The sequence below is a fragment of the Cherax quadricarinatus genome, chromosome 51 (genome assembly GCF_038502225.1).
Source record: "Cherax quadricarinatus isolate ZL_2023a chromosome 51, ASM3850222v1, whole genome shotgun sequence".
NCBI lineage: Eukaryota > Metazoa > Arthropoda > Malacostraca > Decapoda > Parastacidae > Cherax > Cherax quadricarinatus.
This window is the reverse complement of record NC_091342.1, coordinates 10,511,153-10,529,156: the sequence shown is the minus strand read 5'-3', so window position 1 is coordinate 10,529,156 and position 18,004 is coordinate 10,511,153. Positions and strand designations below refer to the sequence as shown.

The window sequence follows — 18,004 nt, the reverse complement described above, 5'->3', positions numbered from 1 at the left end:
GTGAGTACAAGTCAAGTGCTTCCAGGCGTTCCCAGTAGTTAAGGTGTTTGATGGAACTTATACGTGCAGTAAAGGTTCTCTGTACATTCTCTATACTGTATTACGTTGCATATTACATTATACAGTACATTACTGTAGTATTCTATATTGTCTTGCATTGTGCTGTGTTACATTGTATATTATAGCACTGTAATGTGATGAACTGCAGTACGCTGTTATTTTCACGCTGTTATTTTCACGCTGTTATTTTCACGTGTTTACCGTGAAAATAACTCGTGTTACAGAGGCTGGGTTACTGTATAATACAGAGGCTGGGTTACTGTATGCTGTTTTACAGAGGCTGGGTTACTGTAAATTACAGAGGCTGGGTTACTGTATATTACAAAGGCTGGGTTACTATATGCTGTATTACAGAGGCTGGGTTATTGTATACTGTATTACAGAAGTTGGGTTACTGTATGTTGTGACACAGAGGCTGGGTTACTGTGTTATATTACAGAGACTGGGTAAGCCAGGTGAAGGGATAACTGGGTTTAGAAAGACTCATGAGTAAACACTAGGACATATTTATCAGAAAAAGTTTTGGTCCTGGGACCTTGCTCAAGGTCCCAGGACCGAAACGCTCCTAATAAACATGTCCTAGTGTTTAGGTTAGATAATGTTTGTCAGGAAACAAAACAAGTGTTTCCTGACGCTGGCCTTAGTCATATGATGACTCATAGCTGGAGCTTTTAGTCATCTGATCGAGGCCTTCCGCTGGCTTACTAGTCCACCCTTTTAGAAGATATGGCTATGATTATAACCATTTTTATATCCTAGTATTTTCTCACGTGTCTTTCAAAATCAATGTGTCTGTATGTATTATCACGGGGTGACTTACCTTGCCACCTATGACGGCTTGCACGGTGATGACCTGACCTGCTCTGTGGAACTCCATGACCTCGCCCGGCAGCACGTAGCCCAGCCCGGGGTCAAACCACACCAGGTCCCCCTGAAAAGACGGGGGGAAAATGTAGATTGTATTTCACGAAGCGCTAAATTCGTGCGAGTCATTCAGTAATGCCAGGCGAAGGCTCAACCCACAGTCAGATGTACACAAGGACACTTGTGTACAGTTCAGATATTCATTAGAGGGAACGTTTCGCTCCGAGTGACTTCACCAATCCTAATTCAGAGTAAGGTGAAACAGGCTAGTATGTAGTAGACAGTCCAGGTGTCCTGAAACACTACAGTTGATCTGAAGCACTGAAGGTGACCTGAATCACTGCAGTTGACCTGAATCACTGCAGTTGACCTGAATCACTGCAGTTGACCTGAATCACTGCAGTTGACCTGAATCACTGCTGTTGATCTGAATCACTGCTGTTGATCTGAATCACTGCTGTTGACCTGAATCATTGCAGTTGACCTGAAGCACTGAAGGTGAACTGAAGCACTGCACGCACGCACGCGCACGCACACACACACACACACACACACACACACACACACACACACACACACAGCTACCTAAATACTGCACGATAAACACATGTAAACGATATACAGTAAAGTGACTGCTCAGCACAAATGCCTCTATTTGTCTGTATAAATACAAAGTTAAAATCATCACTCATAAATACAATTAAAATATATAGTTATGATATTTACTCGCAGACAACGTGCATACATACGAACGCATGACTTGAAGGTTCAACGAAGTCTGAGGAGATGCCGGGAGGAAGAGCAAGGGTCGAGCAGCAGAGATGAGAGGAAATTTTAACCACAGAGGAGGAAATGGAAGAACTCCTTAAGATTGCATTAATGTTGGTAGAATTACCGACAGTATGTTAGGTAAAAGGATACAAGTGCAACTAATGTGACATTTTATTGTGGCAACGTTCTCTCCAGGAGCTTAATCAAGCTGATAAAGCTCCTGGAGAGCGAAACGTTGCCACAATAAAATGTCACATTAGTTGCACTTGTGTCCTTTTACTTAACTCCTTAAGAACTTAGACGCAACGAAAGCAGTGAGACCAGACAGAACATCACCTGGAATACTGGACGAAGCAGCAGTGGAACCGCTCGCTCCCCACATAAATTACATACAAGTTAGTGGGAATCGGTAAGTGGCAGACGGCTTGAAGGCTACAGATGTGAGCCCAATAAGCAAGAAGGGAAAATACAGAGGTAACTCTCGCTGACTAGGACACTAGCTAAGGTGCTAAAAATGGATAAGAAGATAAAAGTTAAACACCTTGAAAGAAATTGAAGCATAAAAGACAACTCGCATGGGCGACAGTGTGTGTCATAACCCGTCATATGAAGTTATTAGTATGGAACCCGCACCTGACCAGGTATATCAAGAAACTAGAGATGATCTGAAAGTTTGCAAGGAGACTGGTAGCCTAAATGAGGGGAAATGAATGACGAGATACATAAAAGACTTAAACTGATAACTCTAAAAGAGTTCCTTTTGGCTAATTAGGTTAGGTCAATTTATATACACTTATAAAAATATATATTTCATCATAAATAAGAAAATTAGAAAAAAAAGTTATGTCTGGCAGTGAGGTGACCGAGTATAAAGGAAACGTTCGAAGATTTTCGGTGACATTTTGTGCGGTAATTCGCTGTGAAAAAAACATTATCACTATTTACAAAATATTCAGATGATCAGATAGAGTGAATCAAGACAGTGCGCTTGAGAGGAGAGGGAGCCAGGGTGCACACATGGCAACACTATCAGCCAAAGACAGGGTACGAAATACATTTGTACTCTTAATGTAGTAAAGTGGAACGCACTAAATGAAGACGCTACTGAGGTAAACATTATACACACTTCCAGGAGAAGATATGATTGGATCCTGGAGGCCAGAATATAAGTGAAACCGATCGATCAGTGTTAGGCGAGACCAGGAGCTGTGAATCAAACCCTGTTGACAATACAAGGTGAGTGCACACACACACACACACACACACACACACACACACACACACACGAGGAAGGAAGCAGTACATCCGTTCAACACCACCTGACCTACTATGTCTGCGCCTCCAGGTAACATAATTATCTCCACCTCTTATCTCAGTTTCTACTCACATATGTTTCCCAGTAGAGATTTGGATATGTAAATTTCCAGTCAGATAAATATCCAAATTTATACTTACAAATCGAAATGTATTTCCAAATATTTACATTTTGAACATTTATAACATAACTAGTGTGACAAGAATGACTTGTTTGTTCAAAATTCTCTCATTCTGGAATATTTTGTTTTGAAGGTTCAGCTTTACCAGTGACTACCGATACACAATCAAGTTAATAACGTCGTGGCTGTATTAACCTCTATTTATCTTATTTCACATTTATTTTCTAATATTCGAATTTTTGCACTGTTATCACGTAATATGCTGTCAAGTGTGAAGTTTTACCATCTCTTTCTGCCGTCCAACCCCCCTCCCCCGCTCTCGTATATATACTGACTCCCTTCGTGCTTCTGCGTCACTACTTAATGGGGTTGGTAGGTAAGATACATAGGCATTTTTATTCCGAAACGTTTCGCATACACAGTAGGTTTCTTCAATCGAGTACAGGAAGTAGGCAGGCGCAGTGAAGACGATGTAATCAGTCCATCACCCTTGAAGTCGTAGATTTGAGGTTGTCAGTCCCTCAGCCTGGAGAAATTCTGTTCCAGAGTCTGGAACTAACTGAAGATCAAGCGACAGTGTTGAGACTTAAATACTGTTGGAAAGAGAGGTGCAGAGTAGTAGTAGTGAGAATCTAGCCATTGAGAGGTCACGTCCCTCTCAGATCAAACAATTCTCACTTGAAAAAGTTGTCCAAGGTGTTTTCTCTTCTGTACCAAGATGCCACTGTGTTGCAGTGTCTGACAGAGTGAATATCAAAATGATATACAATACCGACAGGTTGGTAGGTAAGACACACAGGCAAAATTTAGGCAACTTTATTCCGAAACGTTTCGGAATAAAGTTGCCTAAATTTTGCCTGTGTGTCTTACCTACCAACCTGTCGGTATTGTATACCATTTTGATATTCACTACTTTATGGTCCAAGTCGGACCGAAACGTCATAAGTCTCTTTCTCCCATGTGCTGGTTAGTGTATACTGCTGTCGAATATTAACCTGTACTGTTATAATAACCTCGACTGCAGATTTTCCCCCTTTTAAAAAAACACTATTTTTTTTATCTTATCCTATTATATAACACTACAGTTTCTCGTCTCACTTGAACTTCGTCTCTCATATGCCATTAAAATTTCCACCAGTGGCGCAGCCAATGGGATGCTGGGGGATTAACGAGGCTACAAAAAAAAAACCTCTCCACATGTAAATATTATTTTTTCAACTAATATTTAATTACTATTGTGTTATATTTCCTAGTGAACACAATCAAAATAACTTAAGAACTGTCACACCCCTACTAAAAATTATATATTTTTAAAATTGATTTCTTATTTTTTTCAGGATCTTACGATTTTTGAGCTTTCCAGATTAAAATCCTAGCTTGTACCTCCCCTCCCCCGACCGAAATCCTACCTTCGCTACAGATTTCTTCACTTCATCTGAACTTCACGAGTCATTTACCACACCAAATTCTGCTCCGTCGTGTCTGAGTTCCTTCCCTCGTCGTGTCTGACTTCCTATCCTCGTCGTATCTGACTTCCTATCCTCGTTGTGTCAGAGTTTCTATCCTCGTAACCGAACTTGGTGTTATCCTCTATATAAGCTTCAGTCTCCTCAACATTTTTACTATAATACTAGTAATGGCACCCAGGAATCACTAGTATTCCAAGTGCTTTATGTGAGTGTCTCGCTCCCTGGCTTACAGGCAATCCAGTCACCAGCTAGGATCACTAGATTCAAGCTGGTAGTTAATATCTTTTTCACCAAAAACTCGTAATTAGAAGAGGGACCTCATGACGACTTTTCGCTCCGTCAAGCCACAACTGTCAGTGTGGCTTGACAGTTGTACAGGACGGATCGAAACGTCGTCATAAGATTGCTCTCCTACGTGTAGGTTTTTGGTGAACTATTTCAGCCATGGTACTGTGACCACTTTTATTCTTCAGCCAATACCTTGACAACACTAACAATACCTGGCTACCGATACAACATTTTTTGTATTAGAGTTTTTGATTAAGATTTAATTATTTTTATTGATACTATTAAAAAACTCTAATATTTTTTTTCAGTTAACGTTATCACTATCATTAGACCAAAGTTTTTTTTCGTAATGTGTTTTCCTACGTCTCAACAGCGTGAAAAAAAAAAATTCTCCGAGTGAGTTGAACGCATCTTAAGTGGTGATCCAAGCGTGCGTTTATGTACTCGCCTTTGTGTGTGTTGAAATGTTGGCAAGAAATTCAAGAGTAACAGACACAGCGACCGTAAAACAACGAGAAAAATACTCAGACAAAAAAGACAGATAAAAAGACAAATGTGGGTGAGGACTGGTACATAATTTCACATTATGTTTGTGCTCTACTCTGTGGCCTGTGGCTCAGCCAGAACACACACACACACACACACACACACACACACACACACACTACTGATCCTAATGAGATAAATTCCTAATGAATATTTTTTCCCCACAACTCCTCCACGCTCCCTAGATAACACTGACCCAGACACAAATATTTTAATTGTGCTCAGTTGATAGAGGAACCGGTGTAAGCTGAGTGAAGTCGTGGTTGTTTATGGTTCAGCGTGGGTGTGTTTTTAACACCTCGTACCAACCACGTCACGTTTTCCTCTAGGATAAACTATGCCACTAACTACCTACCTATATATATATATAATATATATATATATATATATATATATATATATATATACATATATATACATTATATATATATACATATTATATATACATTATATATATATATATATATATATATATATATATATATATATATAAATATTATATATAATATATATATATATAAATATTATATATATATATGTCGTGCCGAATATGTAAAACTGGTCAATTAGCAAGAACTCATTTAAAATTAAGTCCTTTCTAAAATTTTCTCTTATACGTTTAAAGATATATTTTTTTCATTGACGTTGATGTAAAAATTTATAATTTTGCACCAAAAGGAACTTAGAAAACTTACCTAACCTTATTATAACAAGCGCAATTTATTTTAGCCTAACCTAACTAAATATATTTTAGATTTGTTTACAATAATTTAATACTAAACAAACAGAAATATTTTTTTTCCTTAGGTTCAGAATGATTTTGGCGAAATTATTGCATACACAAATTTTGACTTGTCCTATATGGCAAGATAAGCGTTGCTATTTAAGCCAAGATCGCAAGTTCTGCTTATTCGGCACGACATATATATATATATATATATATATATATATATATATATATATATATATATATATATATATATATATATATATATATATATATAGAGAGAGAGAGAGAGAGAGAGAGAGAGAGAGAGAGAGTGTGTGTGAGTGAGTTAGTTAGTTATTAGGATATCACTAGTTTGGATCACAGTCTCTGGTCTGCACCTCAATAATACTTTAGTTACACCTTGACACTCAATGAGCAATCATCTTCATTACCACAGCCAAAACAAATATAATTAGTAGTAGTACAGTTTCCTAATAGATTGTCTAGAAGGAAAGAGATCTATAATTCTGCTCAAATATATTCCTCCAGCTCCACTATCACTTGCAGTGACCATACATTAAGATTACTACCATCTTTCCCTACTACTACTACTACTGTTACTACCACTAAGTAAATACTAGTACCTTCAAGAATGCCCCACTTTCTAAACTCTTTATATTTACCCACTGTGCCCGTGAACTGTACTGTCTTGAAGGTTATGCTGAGCGAAAAGCAGCCCCAGTCTGTCTCATTACTTGTACATGTTGCTGTTGTACACGTAGTAGATGTAATATAGTAAGTGGTGCTAGTAGTAGTAACAATGTAGTAAGTGGTGCTAGTAGTAGTAACAATGTAGTAAGTGGTGCTAGTAGTAGAAACAATGTAGTAAGTGGTGCTAGTAGTAGTAACAATGAAATAAGTGGTGCTAGTAGTAGTAACAATGTAGTAAGTGGTGCTAGTAGTAGTAACAATGTAGTAAGTGGTGCTAGTAGTAGTAACAATGTAGTAAGTGGTGCTAGTAGTAGTAACAATGTAGTAAGTGGTGCTAGTAGTAGTAACAATGTAGTAAGTGGTGCTAGTAGTAGTAACAATGTAGTAAGTGGTGCTAGTAGTAGTAACAATGTAGTAAGTGGTGCTAGTAGTAGTAACAATGTAGTAAGTGGTGCTAGTAGTAGTAACAATGAAATAAGTGGTGCTAGTAGTAGTAACAATGAAATAAGTGGTGCTAGTAGTAGTGAGTTCTGAGGTGTGCTGGTGTTAGTTCTGAGGTGTGCTGGTGTTAGTGAGCTCTGAGGTGTGCTGCTGTTAGTTCTGAGGTGTGCTGGTGTTAGTGAGCTCTGAGGTGTGCTGGTGTTAGTGAGCTCTGAGGTGTGCTGGTGTTAGTGAGCTCTGAGGTGTGCTGGTGTTAGTGAGCTCTGAGGTGTGCTGGTGGTAGTGAGCTCTGAGGTGTGCTGGTGTTAGTTCTGAGGTGTGCTGGTGTTAGTTCTGAGATGTGCTGGTGTTAGTTCTGAGATGTGCTGGTGTTAGTGAGTTCTGAGGTGTGCTGGGGTTAGTTCTGAGGTGTGCTGGTGTTAGTGAGCTCTAAGGTATGCTGGTGTTAGTTGAGGTGTGCTGGTGTTAGTTCTGAGGTGTGCTGGTGTTAGTTCTGAGGTGTGCTGGTGTTAGTTCTGAGGTGTGCTGGTGTTAGTTCTGAGGTGTGCTGGTGTTAGTTCTGAGGTGTGCTGGTGTTAGTTCTGAGGTGTGCTGGTGTTAGTTCTGAGGTGTGCTGGTGTTAGTGAGCTCTGAGGTGTGCTGGTGTTAGTTCTGAGGTGTGCTGGTGTTAGTTCTGAGGTGTGCTGGTGTTAGTGAGCTCTGAGGTATGCTGGTGTTAGTTCTGAGGTGTGCTGGTGTTAGTGAGTTCTGAGGTGTGCTGGTGTTAGTTCTGAGGTGTGCTGGTGTTAGTGAGCTCTGAGGTGTGCTGGTGTTAGTGAGTTCTGAGGTGTGCTGGTGTTAGTTCTGAGGTGTGCTGGTGTTAGTGAGCTCTGAGGTGTGCTGGTGTTAGTTCTGAGGTGTGCTGGTGTTAGTGAGCTCTGAGGTGTGCTGGTGTTAGTGAGCTCTGAGGTGTGCTGGTGTTAGTTCTGAGGTGTGCTGGTGTTAGTGAGCTCTGAGGTGTGCTGGTGTTAGTGAGCTCTGAGGTGTGCTGGTGTTAGTGAGTTCTGAGGTGTGCTGGTGTTAGTGAGTTCTGAGGTGTGCTGGTGTTAGTGAGTTCTGAGGTGTTCAGGTGTTAGTGAGTTCTGAGGTGTGCTGGTGTTAGTGAGTTCTGAGGTGTGCTGGTGTTAGTTCTGACGTGTGATGGATTTAGTGAGTTCTGAGGTGTGCTGGAGTTAGTGAGTTCTGAGGTGAGGTGTGCTGGTGTTAGTGAGCTCTGAGGTGTGCTGGTGTTAGTGAGCTCTGAGGTGTGCTGGTGTTAGTGAGTTCTGAGGTGTGCTGGTGTTAGTGAGTTCTGAGGTGTGCTGGTGTTAGTGAGTTCTGAGGTGTGCTGGTGCTAGTGAGCTCTGAGGTGTGCTGGTGTTTGTGAGCTCTTGAGGTGTGCTGGTGTTAGTGAGCTCTGAGGTGTGCTGGTGTTAGTGAGTTCTGAGGTGTGCTGGTGTTAGTGAGTTCTGAGGTGTGCTGGTGTAAGTGAGCTCTGAGGTGTGCTGGTGTTAGTGAGCTCTGAGGTGTGCTGGTGTTAGTGAGCTCTGAGGTGTGCTGGTGTTAGTGAGTTCTGAGTGTTGACGTGTACTTAGCTCAGTGTTGACGTGTACTTAGCTCTGTGAAGACCTGTTTGCACGCTCTCTACGAATTGAAGCAAGATGCCCTCCATCGAGCAACTTTACCAACAGCTTAAGGAAGAATTGAGGATGGCGAAGATGGAGATTCGGCGACTGAGCGAGGAAAACAAGAAGATTCGTAGTAGTCCTCCTGTTTTGAGTCCTCAGGTCAAAAAGGGAAACTGGTCAGTGGCTGGACAGCAGGGAACGAAGTTGACGATCAAGAAGACGAATGGAAAGGTAGAAACGATGAAGAAGAAAGAGACTGCCGTGGAAACTGTTGTGGAAACATCTAATACATACTCAGTGCTACCCGACGAATGTGAGTCGACTACTGGGAACATCACGACGAACGACACCAAGGAAGGTAAGAATATTGTTGTTGTTGGGGATAGCCAAGTTAGGTATATGGATAGGGCGTTCTGCTTGAAGGACAGGAGTAGGAGACAGAGTTTGCTTTCCTGGGGCTGGGATGGAGGATATTGTTAGCCGTCTGGATGACATCATGAGAGGAAATGGGAGCAATCCTATTATCTGTCTCAGTGCTGGAGGCAACGATGTTGGCAGACGTAGGAGTGAAGACCTGATTAGCAGGTATAGGTCAGCAATAGAAATAATTAGGAGTAAGGGTGGGAACCCTGTCATATGTGGTATTTTGCCAAGGAGAGGAGTTGGAAATGAATGGTTGTCCAGGGCAATTGGTGTCAATTGCTGGCTGGACAAATACTGTAAGGAAAATGCGGTAACATTCATTGACAACTAGGACCTCTTCTATGGCGGAAATGACATGTATGCCAGGGATGGGGTTCACTTATCTAGGTCTGGGGTGGTAGCACTGGCAACTGCAGTGGAGGGAGCAGTTAAGACTTTAAACTAGGAATAGTTAGTGGTATGGGTTTTGGCAGGAAAACAGTGAAGTCCCAGTGTAGTAATATTACGAGTTCTAGGGGAACTAGTAATAAGCAGAACGAGGTAGATATTGAAAAGCCAGGGACTTTGGGTGATAAGGACAGTAATAGGTTTAGTAGAAAAACAGAAATGAGCAGGAAGGGTAAAGAGAAAGGAGAGTCTTTCAATGTTTATGCTAATTGCCGTAGTGCTAGGAATAAGATGGACGAGTTGAGATTAGTTGCTAGTGCAGGTAACATTGATGTATTTGCCTTAACTGAGACGTGGTTTAATTCAAAAAGTCGGGACATGCCTGCGGAATGTCATATTCAGGGTTTTAAATTGTTCCAAGTAGATAGAAGTATCGGGAAGGGGGGTGGGGTGGCATTGTATGTCCGAGATCGCTTGAACTGTTGCATAAAAACGGGTATTAAGTCTGAAGTAACACATACAGAGTCTGTTTGGATAGAATTTTCAGAGGGGCATGAAAAACTGATTTTAGGAGTGATATACCGTCCCCCAAACTTAGATAGGGACCAAAGGAGACTACTATGGGAGGAAATTGTTAAGGCCACAAGGCACGATAATGTAGTAATTCTAGGAGACTAACTTTAGTCATATTGATTGGAATTTCTTGACTGGGAATTTAGAATCATACGACTTCTTAGTAGTAGTTCAGGATTGTTTTTTGAAGCAGTTTGTGACAAAACCTACAAGGGGAAATAACCTGCTTGACTTAGTTATGGCAAACAATGAATCCCTTGTTAATAATTTAGAAATTTCAGAGGAACTGGGTGCTAGCGACCACAAATCAATTACATTTAGCATTGAATGGAAGTACGATAGTAGCGATAACTCAGTAACAGTCCCAGATTTTCGCTTAGCAGATTACGATGGGCTTAGAGAACACTTATCATCTGTTGACTGGGGTAACGAAGTGAGCTATCAATATGACAGTTTTCTGAACACAATACATGCTGCTCAAAGAACGTTTATCCCATATAAAGAAATTAGATCAAATAGAAATGACCCAAAATGGATGAATAATAGGCTCAAATATCTACTAGAGCATAAGAAAGGAATTTATAGGCGTATCAAAAGAGGTGAGGGTCATCTTATGAATCAGTATATTGACATTAAGAGGGACATTAAAAAGGGGATAAGAAAAGCTAAAAGGGACTATGAAATTAAAGTTGCTAGGGATTCTAAAACTAACCCAAAAAGTTTTTTCCAGGTCTATAGAACAAAAGTTAGAGATAAGATAGGTCCCCTTAAAAATAACTATGGGCACCTTACTGACAAAGAGAATGAAATGTGCTCGATTTTTAGTAATTATTTTCTCTCAGTTTTTACACAGGAAGACACTAACAATATTCCAGTAATTAATTTTTATAGTGGGCTAGAAGAAGATAAATTATGTAACATCACAGTCACTAGTGAAATGGTTGTGAAGCAGATAGACAGACTGAAGCAAAATAAGTCGCCGGGTCCTAATGAGGTTTTTTCAAGGGTTCTTAAGGAATGCAAAATGGAACTCTGTGAACCATTAACTAATATTTTTAATTTATCTCTTCAAACAGGTGTAGTGTCTGATATGTGGAAGATGGCTAATGTAATTCCTATTTTTAAAACAGGGGACAAGTCGTTACCGTCAAATTACCGCCCAATAAGCCTGACCTCAATTGTAGGCAAATTACTAGAGTCAATTATAGCTGAGATTATAAGAAGCCATCTCGATAAGCATAGCTTGATTAATGATACTCAGCATGGATTCACAAGAGGCCGGTCTTGTCTAATTTATTAACTTTCTTCAGTAAAGCTTTTGAGGCTGTTGACCACGATAAAGAATTTGATATTATTTACTTAGATTTTAGTAAGGCTTTTGATAGAGTTCCGCACCATAGACTGTTAAAGAAAGTAGCAGCTCATGGCATTGGGGAAAAAGTGCTCTCGTGGATTGAGTCATGGCTCACTGACAGGAAGCAGTGTCCATAAATGGGGTTAAATCCGAGTGGGGATCTGTAACAAGTGGCGTTCCACAGGAACCAGTCTTGGGCCCGTTGTTGTTTATAATATATATCAATGATCTTGATGAGGGAATTACTAGTGATATGAGCAAATTTGCCGATGACACAATGATAGGTAGGATAATTGATTCAAACGTAGATGTTATGGAACTTCAGGAGGATTTAAACAAACTCTATTCTTGGTCAGAAAAGTGGCAGATGCAGTTCAATGTAGATAAATGCAAGGTTCTGAAGCTTGGGAGTGCCCATAACCCTAGTACTTATAAGTTAAATGATGTAGAACTTAGCCATACAGATTGCGAAAAGGACTTGGGGGTTATGGTGAGCAGCAACCTTAAACCAAGACAGCAATGCCTAAGCGTACGTAATAAGGCAAATAGATTACTGGGATTTATATCAAGAAGTGTAAGCAACAGAAGTCCAGAGGTCATACTGCAGCTTTATACATCATTAGTAAGGCCTCACCTAGATTATGCAGCTCAGTTCTGGTCTCCATATTACAGAATGGACATAAATTCATTAGAAAACATTCAGCGTAGGATGACTAAATTAATACATAGCATTAGAAATCTTCCTTATGAAGAAAGATTGAAGACTTAAGTTACATTCACTTGTTAGACGAAGAATGAGGGGAGACCTGATCGAAGTGTATAAGTGGAAGATAGGTATTAATAAAGGGGATATTAATAAGGTCTTGAGGATGTCTCTCCAAGAGAGAACCCGCAGTAATGGATTTAAATTAGATAAGTTTAGATTTAGAAAGGACATAGGAAAGTATTGGTTTGGAAATAGGGTAGTTGATGAGTGGAACAGTCTACCTAGTTGGGTTATTGAGGCTGGGACTTTAGGTAGTTTCAAATTTAGGCTGGATAAGTACATGAGTGGGAGGGGTTGGATTTGAGTGGGACTTTCACATCAGAGCTTATTTCTTGGGTGGCATTGAAAATTGGGTTGGTCAAATGTTTTGTTAGTGGGATGAATTGTAAAGGACCTGCCTAGTATGGGCCAACAGGCCTCCTGCAGTGTTCCTTCTTTCTTATGTTATGTTCTTATGTAACAATGAAATAAGTGGTGCTAGCAGTAGTAACAATATAGTAAGTGGTGCTAGTAGTAGCAGTACTGCAGTAAGTTGTAACAGTAGTAATGTACTAGTAGTTGTAGTGGTGGTAGAATCTGGGGGAAAGATGATAGATAGCTAAGAGACTTCTTCGCCCGACAAACGCGTGCACACACGCACACACACACACACACACACACACACACACACACACACACACACACACACACACACACACACACACACGTCTCCTTCCTCAGTGATGTGTTTTGTTGGTTTGACATAGTTACCCCCTTATGCTTTTATAATGATGGGAGTTACTACCACACACGTCACATGATGTGAGCTGTTATCTAACCTTACCTCGGCACAGATAACAGCTCTTGATTACCTCGTTACAGATAAGAGCTCTTGACTTATCTCGTCAAAGAGCTGTTATCTCACATCGTCAGAGAGCTGTTATCTTACCTCGTCAAAGAGCTGTTATCTTACCTTGTCAAAGAGTTATCTTACCTCATCAAAGAGCTGTTATCTTAACTCGTTAAAGAGCTATCTTACTTCGTCAAAGAGCTGTTATCTTACCTCGTCAAAGAGCTGTTATCTTACCTCGTCAGAGAGCTGTTATCTTACCTCGTCAGAGAGCTGTTATCTTACCTCGTCAAAGAACTGTTATCTTACCTCATCAGAGCTGTTATCTAACCTCGTCAGAGAGCTGCTATCTTACCTCCTCAGAGAGCTGTTATCTTACCTCGTCAAAGCTCTTATCTTACCTCGTCAGAGAGCCCTCATCTTACTTCGTCAAAGCTCTTATCTTACCTCGTCAGAAAGCTGTTATCTTACCTCGTCAAAGCTCTTATCTTACCTCGCCAGAGAGCTCTTATCTTACCTCGCCAGAGAGCTCTTATCTTACCTCGTCAGAGAGCTGTTATCTTACGTCTCTTAATGATATCTCGCGTCTTAGCAAGTAAATTCTTAGTCCAAACCATCACGAACTATGAATCTTTTTTAACACTTCTGAAGCGTCACACCCGTGGGGGTCCCTCAATTCTTTCAAGAATGGCGGAGGCTGGAATTCTCTCTTTTTCGGATGATTCTGATACTGACGGGTAGCAAAACGCTGCTCATTTACCTGCACCATTGGCACTAAGCCCGTATGGGTCATACAACACCCGCCAAATAGAATGCAATCAGGGTTCACCCGTGAAAGGGGAAGGTGGTTCGAATTCCTAGGATCAAGAGCCTTTCAGCGGCATGAAGGCAGTCCTCGTGAAGGCTCGTCCCACCGACTACTGTCTACCAGGTGCTGAAGATGGAACCAGCACCTGTAAACACGCGTCAATACAATTCACAAATAACCCTCATTTAGCAGAGGAAAAATTCTGATTGTTTTGGTGACACTTGGCAATGGACCAGAATGACCGAAAAGTCCAACTAATATCTAATTTTCATGATAAATTAGATACATGTGCAACACTTGGGTATCTGTATTGAGGAAACGTTTCGCCACACAGTGGCTTCATCAGTCCAATACAACGAAGAATGGTGAAGATCAGAAGGAATTTGAGGTAATCGATCCCTCAGCCTGGAGTAGATGTATTCAGTCCATCAGTCAAGACTGATGGATTGATGGGGATCTTGTTACAGGGAATTATTCACTTGCCTAACCTATAGGCATGACTTAATTCCACATGTGGATTTTTCCACTGTGGCATCACCTACGACTGCTTCACCTCACTTGTCTACAGTATATAAGATAAATTAGACACATGATTACTTCATTCTCCTTCTGTTCTTCAAGCTTCTCCTTCGTATGGACTGATGAAGCCACTGTGTGGCGAAACGTTTCCTCAATAAAGATACCCAAGAGTTGCACATGTGTCTAATTTATGAACGTGTCGGTTCTCTGAACCATTCATCTACAATACAGTATATAAGCTTTATTTCAAGAATGATGAACTAATTACAGCGACTCCAGGCTGAGGGACTAATTATCTCAAACTCCCTCTGATCTTCACCATTCTTCGTTGTATAGGACTGATGAAGTCACTGCGTGGCAAAACGTTTCCTGTTGTTAGGTAAGACACATATGCAACAGTTAGACAACTTTATTCCGAAACGTTTCGCCTACACAGTAGGCTTCTTCAGTCGAATACAGAAAGTAGGCAGGAACAGTAGAGATGTAAAGACGATGTAATCAGTCCATCACCCTTGAAGTCGTAGAATTTGAGGTTGTCAGTCCCTCAGCCTGGAGAAGTTCAGTTCCATAGTCAGGAACTATCTGAAGATCAAGCGACAGTGCGGAGACTTAAATACTGTCGGAAGGAGAGGTGCAGGGTAGTAGTAGTAGTAGTAGTGAGAGGCCACTGAGAGGTCATGTCCCTCTCAGATCCAACACTTCTCACTTGAAAAGCTTGTCCAAGGTGTTTTCTGTACCAAGATGCCACGTGTTGCAATGTCTGACAAGATGAACATCAAAATGGTATACAATACCGACAGGTTGTTAGGTAAGACACATATGCAACAGTTAGACAACTTTATTCCGAAACGTTTCGCCTACACAGTAGGCTTCTGTGTAGGCGAAACGTTTCGGAATAAAGTTGTCTAACTGTTGCATATGTGTCTTACCTAACAACCTGTCGGTATTGTATACCATTTTGATGTTCAAAACGTTTCCTCAAAGATACCCAAGTGTTGCACATGTGTCTAATTTATCAACTTGTTGATTCTCTGAACCATTTATCTATATTCTAATTTTTTATCTAAGTGCTAGCTATATGAGAATTAATAAAGTACCGTTTTATGACTTTTTTCATTATTAAAGTACTATACGTGTCAGTCAGTAATGTACTACACGTGTCAGTCAGTAATGTACTACACGTGTTAGTCAGTAACGTACTACACGTGTTAGTAATGTACAATATACGTGCCAGCCAGTGATGCCACAATAAACAATGTCGATTTGATCCTTCACAGGCGTTGCCACGACTCTGACAAACGTGTAGCCTCACTCCATCACTTACGTCATCAGTGACTGCAGTGTAACTTATGCCATAACTACGACACTTTATTGACGAGAAAGTTTTCAAACCGAAGGCTGGGGAGACTTTTTTTTTAATAAAATATCCTGTTTAAAATATATCTTTTTGTATACACTTGACGGGAAGGAGGAACTTAATGGTTATAATTAAAATCATAATTTTTAAAGGAGTGATTCGGTGGTCAGATGACCAAAAGCTCCAGCTGCAGGTCATCATATGACTAAGACCCGCGTCAGGAAACACTTCTGTTTCCTTACAAACCTTACCTAACCTAACCTTGACGGGGAGCAGCTTTCCCCTAGGGGTGGGTGAGTTCCGAGTATTCTGAATGACTGGTGGTAGGATATCAGTCTTGCAAAATAGCTGAGAGCCGCTCAGTGTTTGTTGTATATGCCTAAACAACATTCTCCTATAAGAGATCAAATCGGATTGCATCTCATTCCACAAGAGCTGTATTACCCATAAGAGTTTAGTGCTCACCAAGGAACGTAATAAAATAATAATATACATACTTGTTAAGCACCATTTATTGCCTCAGTATCTGTGGTGCATGATACATGATGTCTGGTCGGAAACTCCGGCTTCAAATCTCCCCAAAAAAAGTCAGAGGGAAAACCCGACTAGAAAAGCAAGCTTTCCCTCTTGGTATTTGTGGACGGAGGATTGAGCCTCCAGCACTCTTTGCGCTGACCTACACTACTTTAACGCTTTAACTAAATATAATAGTAATTGGAGACAGACGTGCTACAGAATTCTTCAAGTGGTACAAATACACAATTTCAAGAGTAGTTATGCTGCAGTCCATGAGGTCAGAAACGAATAATGTCGACCACTCTGGCCCATGCAGGCCCACTGGCCTATGCTAGGCATGGGCCTCGTAGTAGGCCTGCTGAAGTGCTCCTTCTTGCATAAGTTCTTAAGACGCGAAGTCAAAAGCCGAGACTTGACTCCTATAACACAATTAGATGAATATATGTACGTACTTATGTACACCCGTACACACACACACACACACACGTACACCGCACACACACACACACACACACACACTAACTAACACACACACACACACACACACACAACAGGCCTAGTGTCTAATCGACATGTGCCTAGGACAAAATGGTAACTAACACACACACACACACACACACACAACAGGCCTAGTGTCTAATCGACATGTGCCTAGGACAAAATGGTAACTAACACACACACACACACACACACACACTAGAAGTTCTTCTTACATCAGTGACTGGGGCTGATGGTCGTCTGGTCCTGACTGGAGGTCGTGGGTGAGGATGGCCTCCGGCCAGGGAGAGGCGACCCATACTGTGGGCCCTGGCCACGCCCTCGCCTGACTGTCGCCCACGGGCGCGGGAAGTTCTGGCGTGGGTAGGGGAGGCATGGATGGAAGCCTCCGTCACGCCCTGGGTGGTTATACAGCCCCCAGCACGTCGCCCTACCACTGAAGGGTCCATGGAGTGGTGTCTGCTGCGCCGAGGGGGCTTGCTGGGGGCTGTCCGTGATGCACCGGGCAACTGCGACCTCTGGGGACTCCAGTTCTCCTTCCCTGAGGATTGTGGCCTCCTGGGAGTCCAGCCCTTGGTCCTGGGGGACTGTGGTCTCCGGGGACTTGAACCCTCGATGCTAGAGGAGCGTGGTCTCCGGGGAGAGCTCCGAGAGGAGGAGGTAGAGCGGGACCTACAGATGGCATCGCGACAGGAGGACACACCCGAGGATAAGGTGCCAGAGGAGTAAGAGGCAGCATCGAACTGTGCTGGGCGGCCGCCGGTAGCTTCCAGGTAGCAGGAGAAGAGTTCTGGGGGCACTGGAGACCCTGAGCCCACCGTCAGTACCCGGGGCCCCCGGACCTCACCCTCCAGCTCGTGCCATCGCCTCCGAAAAGACAAGCCCAAGGAGCGCGTGCTGATGCTGGGATCGAGGGTGTTAGGGCTCCAGTAGTATGTGGTGGAGGCACTGCGTAATGACACCAATGGTAATTCCGCCAGCACTCTGGGCCACTCCACCTCATCCCCGCTACTACCACACAGGCACGACATGG

General features: G+C 41.8%; 1 protein-coding gene across 7 annotated transcripts in view; it reads right to left on the bottom strand.

Moving 5' to 3' along the window:
- The window catches only part of Myo10A (Myosin 10A), a 255,381-nt gene that overhangs the window by 137,041 nt on the left and 100,336 nt on the right, over window positions 1-18,004 (bottom strand). For all 7 annotated transcript variants that reach the window (XM_053784837.2, XM_053784834.2, XM_053784836.2 and 4 more), the window contains one exon: window positions 881-991. In XM_053784837.2, coding sequence (XP_053640812.1) covers window positions 881-991 — 111 coding nt within the window. The remainder of the gene's footprint in view (window positions 1-880; window positions 992-18,004) is intronic.